The sequence below is a fragment of the Neophocaena asiaeorientalis genome, unplaced genomic scaffold (assembly GCF_003031525.2).
Source record: "Neophocaena asiaeorientalis asiaeorientalis breed wild unplaced genomic scaffold, Neophocaena_asiaeorientalis_V1.1 scaffold105, whole genome shotgun sequence".
Taxonomy (NCBI): Eukaryota; Metazoa; Chordata; class Mammalia; order Artiodactyla; family Phocoenidae; genus Neophocaena; species Neophocaena asiaeorientalis.
In genome coordinates, this window is record NW_020172162.1 from 4,135,628 (window position 1) to 4,150,139 (window position 14,512).

Here is a 14,512-nt window from a genome sequence, read left to right on the forward strand (position 1 = left end):
CTAAATTTCTAGAGTTCACATGGTCCCTGTCAAAGTATAGTTCTTGGACTGCAGGATTAGGTGTTAGGCAAAGCTAATGTTGGCATTTGCCTCTGTTTAGGATCACTGCAGTTAAATTTCTTTACTGCAGAATGGTTGGGTGCTATGTGCAAATCAGGCTAAGAATAACTCCGTTAGTTTGAGTTTTTTTGTTAGAGTGGATTATTTAAGGGTCTCAGGTATATTTCGTTTTAAACCATAATTAAAGTTTGGAGCTCCCAGTCAAAAAAACCTGAAAGTGGCCTCATAACTACCTCCCTTCCACCTTTTCTCCTCCTTTCCACTAGACCTTTTAAAGAACCCTTTGACTCTGGTGACCACTAAATTGACAAAGAGGGGAGATCAGGGGCAATGGGAGCCCAGGGAGAGGGAGGGAGGTAATGACCCCTAGAGGGTGGGGGAGGGGTGGTACATACTTAAGTCCCTTAAGGATGCAGTTGCTGAAAGAATTTGTGAAGACCTAAACAATTGAATTTCAGCACTTTTTGGATCTGGGACACTTTCTCAGGCTGGTTTGCCTTTTAATAGTTCCTCGTGCAGCAGTCAGGGAAGAGGGACCCATTCCAGCTCCTACATTTAACAAATCCTCTCAACCCTTTGCACCTGTAGGCTGACAGCTCTCTCTGTCCCCTCCCCGACCACCCCCTCCCCTTATCGGCCTGTGCTCCTCCCACAGCCTCCAGCAGGTGTGGGCTGCCTACACTTAGAAGCGCCCTGGACTTCTGAGAATGACAGGAGAACTGACACTCCTGGTCCCGGCTCACCAGGGTTCCCGTTAGCACCTGTAATCTTACAAGTCAGGGGTAAGCACTGCAGTTTGCAGTCTGCCATGAGCATTTATATCCACCTTCTATGTAGGTGTGCCGTGCACAGCTTTCTCTTCCCACGACAGCTCTGAGACGTCGGGCTGTTGTGTAGTGATAGTTATTTCCATTCTGCCACTCGGGTTAGTTAGCTGATGTTCCAATTTACAGGGTTGTGTAAAGTAGGAAAAGAGATTGAGGAAATAGGAAGTTTTGTCTTTCATCATTATCATTGTCAAAACAGAGTTCTCCTTATGTTTCTGAAACTTACAAAGCCTAGTTATTTAAGCTCCAAGTATTTTTTTTTTTTTTGGCTGCACCATGCGGCATGTGGGATCTTAGTTCCCCGACCAGGGATGGAACCCGTGCCCCCTGCAGTGGAAGCATGGAGTCTTAACCACTGGACCACCAGGGAAGTCCCCAGGTATTTTTATTAATTAAACTTTTTATTGACATACTGAAAAGACACATCATAAGAGTAGAGCTTGATAAATTTACGCAAACTCCGCAGACTCGGTAACCAGCGTTGAAGAAGGAAGAAACAGGCCATTACCAGCGCCCCAGAAACCACCTTCCCAGGGTGACCACCGTTCTGACTTCTCACAGCACAGATTAGTTTCAGCCCGTTTTTGTGTTTTATAGGAACCAAGTTCCAAGTATTTGACAAGTAAAACAAAACTGAATATATTTTTTAAAAAAAAGGGACTTAGAAGCCCATATATACCTTTGGACTAGGGGAGGTCCAGGGTAAGAAAGAGCAGAATGCGAATGTCAAAGCAGTGTTTTTTCTTTCACTGTTTCTGAAACGGAAGGGTGACATTACAGCAGTAAATCACATGCTGGGAGTGACAGAGGAGCCCAGAGGACCTGTGGAGAAAATCATAGTAATAGAAATGCACCTACAATTGCCACATCCAAAGAGGTGTGTGTGTGTGTGTGTGTGTTCTGTTGCCTTACAGATTAAATTACAGCAACTTTCTGAGATGGGAGGTCTTGGACCCCCTTTTCCAGTCCTCATGTAGAGTGGGACCCCACCTTCCCAGCTGGTGATCCGGAGGACCCAGGTCAGAAGCTGGTCAGGGCCCACTGTGCTGGGATGAGAGTCAAGGCCAGCCAGACCCCTTAAATATTCTAGGGGGTTTGTCTTCATTGATTGGGTTGTTCTATGAAAATAGTCTTTCAGTCTTCAAGGGACTCTAGCAGTTTCCTCTAACAGGACAGATCTTGAAATCTGACTTTTCCAGTACCTTGGTTATATGCCAGTCACTGGCTAGTATTATGACACGAAACTTGAGGGAGGTAAGGTTCTCAAGTGAAGATTTAAACCCACTTGCAACATTCTCTGAATTATAAAATGAAGTGAATTTTACAAGAAAAAATTTTTACTCTTGTGCTTCAAAAAAGCCATTTTGCCCCACAGAGTGAAAGAACATTTTGTAGAACCTGGCGTGATAGAAATTGGTGGCTTGTTTCGTCTTCCCTTGGAGAATTAAAAGTGCTTCACATGCATCACTTTATATTTTAAGTAGTCCAGTGAGGTATAGCTTTAAATGGGATACATAATTTAGTAAAGGTCCGTAGTAAAATGGAACTAATTTTTTATTATGCAAGCAATGACTAATATTGCACTAGGAAAATAATGCCTTTTATCAAGGAGCAGTTAAGGGGATTTATCTTGCCATCCAGAGATAATTCGGTTATTCCCTTCTGGGTAAAAATTAGCATTGCAAAACCACATTTTCTATTTTATAAGATCGTTTATTTAGTACCCAAAACATTTCTAATAGTTACGGCATCTGTAAAAGCAACCATTTACTTTGTCTGCATTATTATTATTTGGCAGACTTCTCGATCTTTGTTTCAGATGCAAGGTACCTGCAGAGTACAGACATTTTGAGATAAGAAAACCTTGAATCCACATTCAGTATTGAGAAGGTTATACTTATGTGTTTCATCTTTCATAATTAAATGTAAAGCACTTATTTGCCTATATCATGCTCTTAGATTTTTTTGTTGCTATTAGTTTCATGGCCTAAGTCACATTCTTATGAATATTTTGTAACAAATTAAGGAGGCTGTAAAGTAAACCGACTCTTTATTAAACAAATATAATTTATGCAGATAGATGAGTGTTGTCTCTTTCAGAATAAACCTCTCTGAATTCGGGATCTTTTTTCCAGCAAGGCTGCCTCAGGATCTAGGGCCTTAGCTTTTGAGACTTAAAAGTAACTTGGAACCAAATCTGGTAAATATGTAAAGGGTGAGCAGCTTACCGAGATATGCTAGGGAGGAAGCTAGCATATCTTGAGTCTCCATAAGAAGACTTGTATATACATCAGTGCCCCTGCAAGAAGGGAACTGTTGTCTCCATTTGATAGCTGGGCAAGTTCAAAGAAGTAAATGGCCCACCCAAGTTCACATAACTAGTAAGTGGGTTTGATCTCAGAGTCATTTACTCTTCCTGTCTATTATGCTGATTATTTTATTTATGCTTTTTTAACTGTGTCTAGAAGAATGTATCTCTATAGTCATAAAACCGATTTTTTTTTGGTCTGGTTTATGAACTGTTTACAGATGTAAATGACCAAGAGGATACAAAAAATATTTAGAAAATTGTTACCGTTATTGAAATAAGCAGCTTCTTGAGAGGAGAACACTAATATAGATGTCTGTGTTCTATTAATGTATATGAGAAAATGAGTGAAATTCTGTGTCATATATGATAGAGGACCTCACCCATTTTTCTAAATTATCTGACTTGAATGTCACACTAGAGTTTTAAAAAATTTGTTAGTTAACCTGTTGGATTGAGAGTCACTCACTTCGCACAGTATATGAGTGACTTGAGGAACTTGAACTTGACTGCTTTTGGCTGGAGAGCCAGAAGCACTTGCTGCATAAGGTCGTGCTTTCACAGACAGATAATCTTGTTGCCTTGGACCACCAGGCAACACTGAAAGTGGGAGTTTAGGCCCCTGTGAGGCTGCGGCCCCAGGTTGGGTTGGAGGCCACTGCCACCTGGAGGTTAGGCCAGAGGGTGCTCTGGGTGGCACAGTGCTTGGTGCAGGTGGTTTTAAGTCTTTAAGGAACTGGAATTTTGCTAGTAATGTCCCTTTTCTAAGGGTATCAGCATAGAATTTTTGAGATGTAGCAAATAAAACATTTTCATAAGTCCAAGACTACTTATTGCTCTTCTGTTTTGTGACGTTTTAATCTACATTGTTAAAAAAATTTTTATATCATTAAAAAGATACTTCTGTCGAGTCCAAAATATATAAAGGTAGTATTTAAATTCCACACAGTTCTTGGCACATACGGGTGCCCAATAAATGTTTTCTGAGCTGAATCGAACACAAAAATTTACAAAGTATGTTGAATGTACTATACCATATTTTATAGTCTCTTGTAGAGATCTGTTTGCTGGCATGGGTAAACCATTTTTTTTCAAATACACTAAGCAGGACAGTAGAGTATTTCGTACAATATAATTGACAAAACAATAAAAAAGTGTTATATACCTAACACATTAAGTAAGGTGGGCTAATGAGATGGAGAACCAGGGGGCTGGGGAGAAGCCAGGCAGGAAGCCCTGTGCTCCTCTGGAAGTGTCAGGGCCAGCTCCGGCTGGTGAGTCTTATTCAAGACAAACTCGTGCCAATCATTAAAAAAAAATCTCTTTCCAGAAACCAAAAACTCCAGCATCTCCTGCCACAGAAGAGGATCCCTGCCCTTCCTTTCCAAAACCCCCAGTGGACCCCACGAAGACTAGAAGGATAAGCAGTGCCCGGGCGCGCTTACTCAGGGCGGCCTCGCAGGGGGCTCTTCTGCCAGACGTGACCCTTCCTCCTGCTCAGCGTAAGGCCACATGACATCCTTTAAAACCTGGGGGCAAGCATGTTTCTTGAGTTTGCACACGAGTTATTTTTATATGATGTTTTTCAAACTGCACATGATTTTTTATGTTAACTTCGTTAATCTTGTGCAAAAGCTGGTTAAGAAACATTTTATGGGTGTTCATTAAGGTTTTTTTAAAAAAAGTTACTTGGGGCTTCCCTGGTGGCTCAGTGGTTGGAGGTCCGCCTGCCGATGCAGGGGACGCGGGTTCGTGCCCCGGTCCGGGAAGATCCCACATGCTGCGGAGCGGCTGGGCCCGTGAGCCATGGCCGCTGAGCCTGCACGTCCGGAGCCTGTGCTCCGCAACGGGAGGGAGAGGCCACAACAGTGAGAGGCCCGCGTACCGCAAAAAAAAAAAAAAAAAAAAAAAGTTAATTGGGAAAAAAAGAATATTAGGATAAGTGTTCTTTAATGAATGCGTTTACCTATTGATATATTGGAAATCATTTCTAAATTAGAGTTCAAAAAGTTGTTAATTTCATTAGGCCTATTTAAGATTCATATAATGTACGCTAAGCTTAGGTCTTTGAAAATACCTTTCTGATCCCATGTGAAAATGTAAGCACAGGTTGAATGGGGCTTATCCTGTGGCCACAGAAGTGCTGGCATGTGTCTAAACCTGGAAACAGAGAAGCTAAAAGCCTCACATCCTAAGGAATGCCCCCAATAATTGGAATCACCCCCTGTCCAGGGCACACTAAGAGTTTTTCAAACTGTAGGAAATGTCCGATTAGTTGGATGACAATCGATTTAGTGGATCACACCAACATTTAAAACAATGAAGTAGAATAAAATAGAATGGAAAATGTCAGGGCATATTGCAGACAATAAATGTTAGTATGGCTTCAAGGACTTGACTTCAGTCACGTACATGTGTGTTCAGGATCATATTACACGTTTACTATACATTATATTTATATTGCAAATTTATCATTACTATATGTAGCCCCAAAAGTTAGAAATCCACTTTAACAGGGGCTGATAGAATTGGCCCTCCTTCAGTCAACAGGATAGATGAAGAGGAGGGATAGGTTTACACTCAGAGGAGATAATCTGAAGATCCCGAAAGTTACAGGCCACCACCTTAGGATCCTACTTGTTTGACATACAAGCCTTTTCTTTTAATTAGTCACCAACATTTAAATGTAGAAGATTTCATGGAAGAATCTAGATGTATGACTTTTTGTGAAAAATTGGAAGATCTCGCAACGCTGGGCCCGCTTTCTGTGCAGCCCCCATGGGGAGTGATTGAGCTGAGTAGCCCCCAGCCCCATTAGCCCGGCATATGATCTGCAGTCCCCATGTCTCCCCCGCCCACTGCACTCATTTTCCTGTCTGGTCCCTAATGATCCCTGATGCAGCTGAAGAGGTAGAATCAAGGAGAAAGGAAAAGACAGAGACAGCGCAGGGTGTGCGTGCCACACCTCGATGGCGTACGGAGTGTGTAATTAGGCAACCTGCTTTACCTTGATGTCCCAGTTTGTTTCTTTTCTAACAGTCAATCAGGTATTTATTGAGCCCCTACTAACTGCCAGGTGCCAGTCTAGGCCAACAGAGTCCTGCCCTCAAAGAGCTTGTGAGGGGAGACAGGCAATAAACTGGAAAGCCAAGAAGTAAGACAGCAGTTGGGTTCTGAGTGCTAAGAAGAAGGTGAGCTAGATGCTGGGCTAGGGGGTGACTGTGGCAGGAGGAATCGTGTCACCTCTGGAAGGTGTCTTTGAGGAAGTGGCCTCTGAGTTGAAATGTGAATAATGAGGAGAAGGCAGCCGGGTGGAAATCTGTAAACACAGTGCCCAGGCTGAAGCCGAGGCCGGAGATGGGCGCAGACTCGGCTGGTGGACCCCAAGGCCCATGTGGCTGGAAGGGGGAGGGAGCTGAGGACACAGGGCCCATTCAGGGCCGGGCCAGGGGGGACATGGCCAGGACTTTATTCTTTCTGCAGTGAAAAGCCAGGGCAGGGTTTGAGCAAGGGAGAGACATCATCTGATTTCTGTTTCTTAATAGTAGCTGCACGTTTAGACTCACCCGAGGGACTTTTCAGATGTTGCACCACCAGGGCCCCAGTCAGACCAGTTACATCAGAAAGAATTGGTACTTACGGGAGCTGAGTCCTTGCCAAGGTGAGAGGCAATGGGCTCAGGAGCCACGGTGTAGGGTGAGGTCAGACTCAGATAGGAACAGGGTCACTTCTTGTAAACAGGATGGCAGAGCTGGAGTGAGGGTTGCTGAGCTGTTGTTTATCAGATGTTTTTGCTTCTGAGCCTGAATGCCGCACACATTTAACTCTCGGTGGCTTCCATTTGAAAATCCTGCTGCTTGCTGAGCTGTTGCCATGTATGTGAAGGTGACAGGAGAGACAGATGTTTCCCCACCAGCCGAGGCACGTCTCTGTTTCTGTTCTTCCATCCACCCTGTTGGCAGTTGCCCCCTTCACCACTCCCATCATCCCTGGGGTCTGCGTCAGCACCCAGGAAACAGAGGCAGTAAAAAGTCATTGTCTTTTAAAAGCACACATCACCCAATTTAAAAAACCATTCTAATGCTCCAGCCTTGGACTCATTTTCCTTTGTACAGGAGCTCCCTGGGCTTGTTTCAGAGTCCCTATTGTTTAGAAAAGGTATCCTTTGTTGGGTAACAGGCTATAAAGGCCTGTGGTGGAGACTGAGACAGAGGGAATGTCCCTGCCCCTGGTGTGAAGTCATTAGTAGCTGACACCTCCCCAGGCAGGGCTGGTTTGGTGCCGTGGCAGGTTTGGAATTCCTGTTTGAAGAAAGTGAAAGAAAAGATGTGTGTCGTCATGTTTGTAGGGCCAGCAGTTTAATCACTTGTGTTCAAATAGGGTTTTTGGCTGGAGGTGACCGTGTTGCTAACGCCTCCCTTACTCCAGCTGGACGGAGACCTCAGTGCAGGCTCCACCTTCTCACGATCTCTGTCATCTTAGCCACCATGGACAGGTTTCCTATGTGGGCTTCCTAAATATCCCCGGGTCTGTATTCTCCATCCCAACACTGCCCCACTGCTTTTATCACCTCTTGCCTTGTCCCTGGTCATCCAGCGCTCCTTTCCTGCTCCACCCTCCGCTTGCTGGGGGGCTGCAGGTGGGTCAGCACAAGGACCCTGGCCCTTGGAGCAGCCAGCAGAACGTGGGCACCAAGCGCCCACGCAGACATGGCTGTGAGCAGCAGCCTTGTCCCTTCATCCCAGTGGGCCATGAAAGACGATGGTTTTCTCTCCGTGTGCCATAAGGGACAAGAGGTCGGGAAGCAAATAAAAATTAGATTTGCATCATCTTCTTGCTGAAAACCTTTCAGAGGGCCCCCCGTGCCTAAAGGAGAGCTTGCCAAACAGTTCCAGGGAACACTTTTGGCAAAAATATTAATAGCTTTTCCTTGGAGGAAGGGTCCTGTGCTCAATCTGTGCCTACTTCCCCTCCCTCTTGGAGAGCCACAGTGCACGTGAGCATGTTAAAGGGTGGGGAAGGCCGTCTAGTAAAGTCACCTGTTTCATTTAAATTCAGCCCAGCATTTTACAAACCTACTTGACTGTGGAATCTGTCTTCTGGGGAACACAGTTTGGGAAACACCGACCTAGCGCAGAAGTTGGCAAACTTCTTCTGTAAAGGGCCAGAGAGTGAATGTTTTAGACCTAGTGGGCCACAGAGTCTCTGTTCAACCTACTCAGCTCTGCCATTGCAGTAGACTGATTTATGGCTGCTAAAATCTGAATTTCATATAATTTTCACATGTTACAAAATATTGTTCTTTTGATTTCTTTTTTTTTTTTTTTGCTCAACCATTTAAAAATATAAAAGCCATTCTTAGCTTGCAGGCTATACAGAAACAGGCGACAGGCCAGATTTGGTGGGGCTGCAGTTTGCTGACTCCTGGTCCAGGGGATGAAGTCTTCACTGCAGCGTGCATAGTTCTGCCCCAGCCTAACATTCCAGGCCCTTCTCGCCCCTCTCCTTTGCCTGCCTACACCCCCTGCCTCTGGTCTGCGCACCAGCAATATGGAACCCTTACAGTTCCCCACACCCATCCTGCTGTTTCATGCCTCATGCAGTCTGCTAAATAATTCGCTGGACCCAGGCATAATGAGAATGTGGAGCTCTTTGTTCAAAAATTGTTTAGAATTTCAAGATGGCAACAGCAAATCATTAAACCAAGTTCAAGGCCCTTCTAAGCATGGGGTCCTGCTTGACTGTACAGCTTCGACACACTTGAAGCTGACTCTCACGCCAGACTTTTGTTCCCTTTTCTCAGAACTCTTTTTTGGCCTCCTATTAACCCTTTGGAAAGCTTTTCAGGCTCCACCTTCTCTATGAATCTTTCCCTGACCAACTCCAACCCCTCAGGACTCCCCTGCTCTCTTACTCGTCCTTACCCGGCGCAGGCCACACTGTACTGAATCTCTGTCTGGATGCATCTGCCTCTCTGTTTCCCCTACTAGACTGAACAACTTCAGTAGGAAAAGGGGTTTTCTCTATTTGAAGCCCGAGAGCATGAAACAGGGTGTAGTCTATAGTAAGTGCCAAAGAAAATATCTGTGAAACAGGACAGTTCCTACACGGTAAGGCTACTGGTTGTAGAATCCTTTTGAAGTGTACCACGATCTGTTACAAAATTGGTACAACATGCTGCACATATTTTCCAGAGAGACCTAGAGCATCGTTACTCATGTTCAGTTGAATGGTGGACATCTAGCGGGAGTAAGAGTGAGCCCCGGGGCCACTCTTTTTTTTTTTTTTTTTTTTTTTGGGAGCACAGGCTCCGGACGCACAGGCTCAGTGGCCATGGCTCACGGTCTCAGCCGCTCCGCAGCATGTGGGATCTTCCCGGACTGGGGCACGAACCCGTGTCCCCTGCATCGGCAGGCGGACTCTCAACCACTGCGCCACCAGGGAAGCCCCCCGGGGCCACTCTTCGCTGTAGTAATAACTGACAGCTCGCTCCAGTAGATTGTGAAGACAGAGGGGCTGCAGCTCCTCTGTCCACAAGTAGGGTTGCATTTTTCCCTCTAGAACAGAAGCTCCATGGTGGCTGGGACTTCTCAGTTCACCACTGGACCACCAGCCCCTGCAACAGCATCTGGCACATGGCAGTGGATGCTTCATAAATATTTGTGGAGTGAAAGAAACGAATACTAAAATACAGGGACAGGCTAACAATGCTTTGTAACCTAAAATGAAGTATGTGCTTTGTAATTCAGACCTAAAGATATTTAAGGTTGTCTGGTGCTGTGGAGAGAGCCCTGGACTAGAAGTCAGGATTCGTGGGTTCCATTAATAATAGTGATCATAACTTCTGGGTTTTGAGTGTGCTAGCACCACAGAAGTCACTTTACCAGGCCATTATCACTTGGGGACCACTTGAGGAAGGGGAGAGAAGCTGAGTGAGCTGCCTGCATCACACAACCTGTACTTGACCCCAAGTCTGATGGAATGCCAAGCCCATGCTCTCCCCACCATACAGTCTCGGCTCTCCCCGAACCTGCTCTGTGACCTTAGACTGGTCACCTTACCTTTTGGGTTCTCCATTTTCTCATCTGAAAAATGAAGGTTAGACTAGCCAATCTCTAAGGTTCCTTTCTGTTGTAAAATTCAGTGTTTGGCAAGCGTGGAGCTTAGAGGAGCAGACGAGGTGGGTTTGTTATTGGTTTGATGGTTCAAGTGCAGAAAAGGAAACCTTGAGTCATTTTGGAAAAGCTTGCAAAACTATTTCTCTATATGAAGCTCATCCCTCTTGCCCCTTTGAAAAACATATTTTATCATGGACTAGAGTATAGTAGCAGCATCGTGGGTAGGCTATTCCTAATGTCACTTTGCTGATGAAGAAACAGTGTTGTATTTTAAGTCTAAGGATCTGTAGCCGTAAACACAGTAGGTGTTTCAGTTCAGAGACTGGACTTCTTTTTTGCAACTTTATCTTATTCCTTTTTAGAAAGCCTTCTAAGTGTTTCAGTGCCCTCCTGTGTCCCCGCCTGGGAGTCGTCTGCTGGGCCTCCAAGAGCCGGCCCCTGCTTCTCTGATCACCTTTCTCCTCCCCTTCCCGTCACACACTCCACTTGAGCATGCCAGGCACACTCCTGCCTTTGGGCCTCCACACCAGCTGTTCCCTCTGCTGGAAGTACTGTCCCTCATCATCTGATGGCTTGATGCCTTACCTCCAGTAAGGGTTTGCCTGCCATGCCCACCTGTTCAAAATTGCTACCTGCCCCAATTCCCAATCCCCTTTTACCCTTCTCCACTTTTCTACTTTTTCTTTTTTCCATAGCACTTATTATCTATATATTTCATTTATTATGGTCTGTTACTTATTGTCTATTGTGTAAACAGGTGTATTGTTAGGATGTAAGCCCTATGAGGGCAGGGATCTTTGTTCTGTCACTGATGCATCCCAAGTGCTTAGGACAGTGCCTGACATCAGGAAGGTACTCAATAAATATTTCTGAATGAAAAGTTACTAACATGATCAAATTCAGGAAGAAGAATTGTTATGGGACACAGGAGTATTTATGTGGACTTAGGTAGTTCATAAACCTCAATTAGAGTAGTTACCTACAGGTAGACTCAAAGCTAATAGAGCTAAGATTCTATTCATTTTTACCTGCTATATTGATGATGTGAAACCTAAAATAGTGGTGAGGTCTAGCATACGTTCAGGGAGGCTTTATCCGTACAATTCCAGACTTGATCACTATAAGTCATATGTAGTTTTTTTGTTTGTTTTTTTTTTTTGCGGTACACGGGCCTCTCACTGTTGTGGCCTCTCCCGTTGCGGAGCGCAGGCTCCGGACACGCAGGCTCAGCGGCCATGGCTTACGGGCCCAGCTGCTCCGCGGCATGTGGGATCCTCCCGGACCGGGACACAAACCCGTGTCCCCTGCATTGGCAGGCAGACTCTCAACCACTGCGCCACCAGGCAAGCCCCATATGTAGTTTTAAAATTGTATAAATTCTTGGATTGAAAAAAATATATTGAAAGATAGTGATTCCTAAAATAAGAAATGCTTTGACAAAACGTTTCCTTGGTTATTACAGCAAAGAGAGTGGAATCCAAAGAAACAGTTACGATGGGGGACTCTGTGGTGAAAATACATGGGATTTATTTAACAGAATCAAATGCCATTGGCCACTTGAGTCACCCACCTCAGCTAACGTATGACGGAGACTTCGGTGAAATCAAGGAGCAAGAAATTTTCAAAGGGGCAGCATCCTTGCCATCTCATCTCAGAAGTGGAAGGTCAGTATTCTTTTCATTTAACTTTCCAGTCAGGACAACTATGTCATTTACCAGTTTGCTCTCCGTCTTATGTAGATGATTGATTTGCATTTTCCCCTTTTATATAAACAAAATTTAAGTTAATGATGCATGAGTAGGAGAGATTTCTTCTCACAGCTGAATGGGGTTGATTTTACATCTCGCTCTTTAATCCTTAGGAAAACATTCATACCTGCCAAAATGCTGCTTTGATAGGACTGTCAGAATAACGTCTCTGCTTTATTTGGGCTGTTCCAGCAAGCCCTCGAGTGATGACTGATCATTCTGTTTGTGTTACTTGGGATTCTTGCCCGGGCTGGAATGTCTCATTACCTCCCTTTAGGTTAGTGCGCTGTTGTTGACTCCACCAAAGAGTGGACACTTGATTTATTTTATTCTCCAGTAGGAACTTGGATTAGAATATTGATTTTGGAAACTAATAGTTAAAACAGGAGAGCCCTATGGATTTCTCTTATCTATGATATCTCACTACTAATCCCTCATAAAATGAATGATTGAGGGTTACTCTATTTCATACCATGTTCCTAGATAAGGCTTTTTTCACCCCAGTCTGTGATCCTTTCACCCCCATCCCATCTAGGAACCCCTAAATTCATACCGTGTTCCTGTATAGGGCTTTCTAGGCTTCCCCTAGAAAATTGAGGAGCAATTTTCCTACCATATTAAGAAGTTGTAGAGAATGTTCACTGTATGGACTGTGTGAATTCTTACACTGGTATTTTCCTAAAGAAGCCTTGACTAACTGGGGAGCCAGGGTGGGGAACAGAGCAGGCTCTGTTTTCCAGTCCCAGCCAGTAGTGATGCTAAGATAGGCAGAAGGTCTTGCACTGGACAGGGGCACTCAGTTAGAGATATTTTTCTACGACTTTCCATTGGGTCATTGTGGGCAACTGCCCAGTTCGAATTTGCTTAACAAGATTAAATTCCATGGGCCATTTTAAGACCAAATGCTTGTTGCCCTCACTTAGATTTGGGTCTGACTTTGGCTTGTCCACATGTTGTGTGCTTAAAACTCCTCCCACCCCTACTGGCTGCTTGGCAGCTGGTTAGTTTAGCTGAACTGACCTTGTCTGCTGACACAGCCTGAAGAGCTTTGCACACACAGAATTTATATTAGGCAACCTAGTAGTCCTTGTAATGTCGCTTTGCATTCAGAACATTTTTTAAATTAAAGTAAAAATGAAATGTCTCCTTAAGTGGAAGAGGACTTCAAATTGGGACTTTGGGAGTTGAGCACAAAACATCAAACTAGCCATTGCGACAAATCTTTTCCAGTTAGTGAATAAGAATAGGCTGCGGACCTCAGAGCTTAAACATAAAAGGCAGCAGGAAAACTTGTGTTTCTTTCAGCAGTGAACTGAAAAGGAAACATTTATCTTGCTGCACCCATCCTTACAGTAATTAAAGTTGACTAGGAAAAACCAGACAAGAGCTGTTTTCTTTTTTTCTTTTTTCTTCTTGCAAGCCTTCAGATGTTGCAGTATAATCTGGCAAGCCAGGGTTCATTATGTCTTCCTCAGTCTGGGACAGCAAAGGCATTTTCAGTTACATATTTTATCCCACGAACAGCAAAGGAGAAATCAATTAGGGACTGGAGGCACTTCTTCCTGACTGTCCAAAATTATGAGGCCCTGGCGGCAGCACTAATTGTTTTCTTTTTGCCTTGTTAGGATGGCTTTTGCATCGTATAGTGATTGTGTCTGTTTTGGGTTTGCCATACACCCTGGCAAGTTTAACTTCCAGTAACATTTTGGCTTTCGGAATCTTTACCTCCTTTAGTCATTGGATGGAACTTTTGTTGAGGTGATTCCCCCACAAAATATTTTTATACAGTAGGATTAAAACAAACCAGAAAATGGAAACTATTCGCAGTTCTTTCACTAATTACATTTGTGAATCAGTCTGGAACACTTGATAGTTGTTTCTGGTAAACATTTAAGTGAATAATTCCAAGAAATGATCTTTGCTCTGCAGTGGAGTATTCCCAGTCTTGATGCTAAAGCCCTACCCTCAATTAACATGTTTCCATGTTTACACCAGAAAGTGGAAAATGAAGACTCTTGTCAGTGAACTGGGCTGGCAGGAGAAGGGAGGGAAGGGATTGCGTAAGTGGAAGAGGGAGCAGCAGGAACTGACAGCGGGCTGAGGGCTGAGAATGAGTGCGAGCAGCTTGCGTAGGGGACAGAGGAAGTAAGGTCACGCTCCCCGCACAGGGTCCTTGCTGCCAGTCCAGCGTGGGAGCCTCCACCTTCATGTCAGGGCTTCTTGGGCCAGGGAGAGAAAGGAGTAGTTTAATTCAATGAAACCACATTGATTTTAGGGGAACCTATAATTTAGAATAAGCTCAGACCTGGGATGGACTGGAGTTTAACTTTATGCTGGTCATGATGGAAAAAGGACTTGCTGGGCTTCCCTGGTGGCGCAGTGGTTGAGAGTCCGCCTGCCGATGCAGGGGACATGGGTTCGTGCCCCGGCCCGGGAAGATCCCACACACCG

General features: G+C 44.6%; 1 protein-coding gene across 2 annotated transcripts in view; it reads left to right on the forward strand.

Moving 5' to 3' along the window:
• ARMC2 (armadillo repeat containing 2) overlaps nucleotides 1–14,512 on the forward strand; it is a 141,948-nt gene that overhangs the window by 46,705 nt on the left and 80,731 nt on the right. For both annotated transcript variants that reach the window (XM_024755285.1, XM_024755274.1), the window contains exons 4-5: nucleotides 4,526–4,697; nucleotides 11,776–11,977. In XM_024755285.1, the coding sequence (XP_024611053.1) occupies nucleotides 4,526–4,697; nucleotides 11,776–11,977 (374 nt within the window). The remainder of the gene's footprint in view (nucleotides 1–4,525; nucleotides 4,698–11,775; nucleotides 11,978–14,512) is intronic.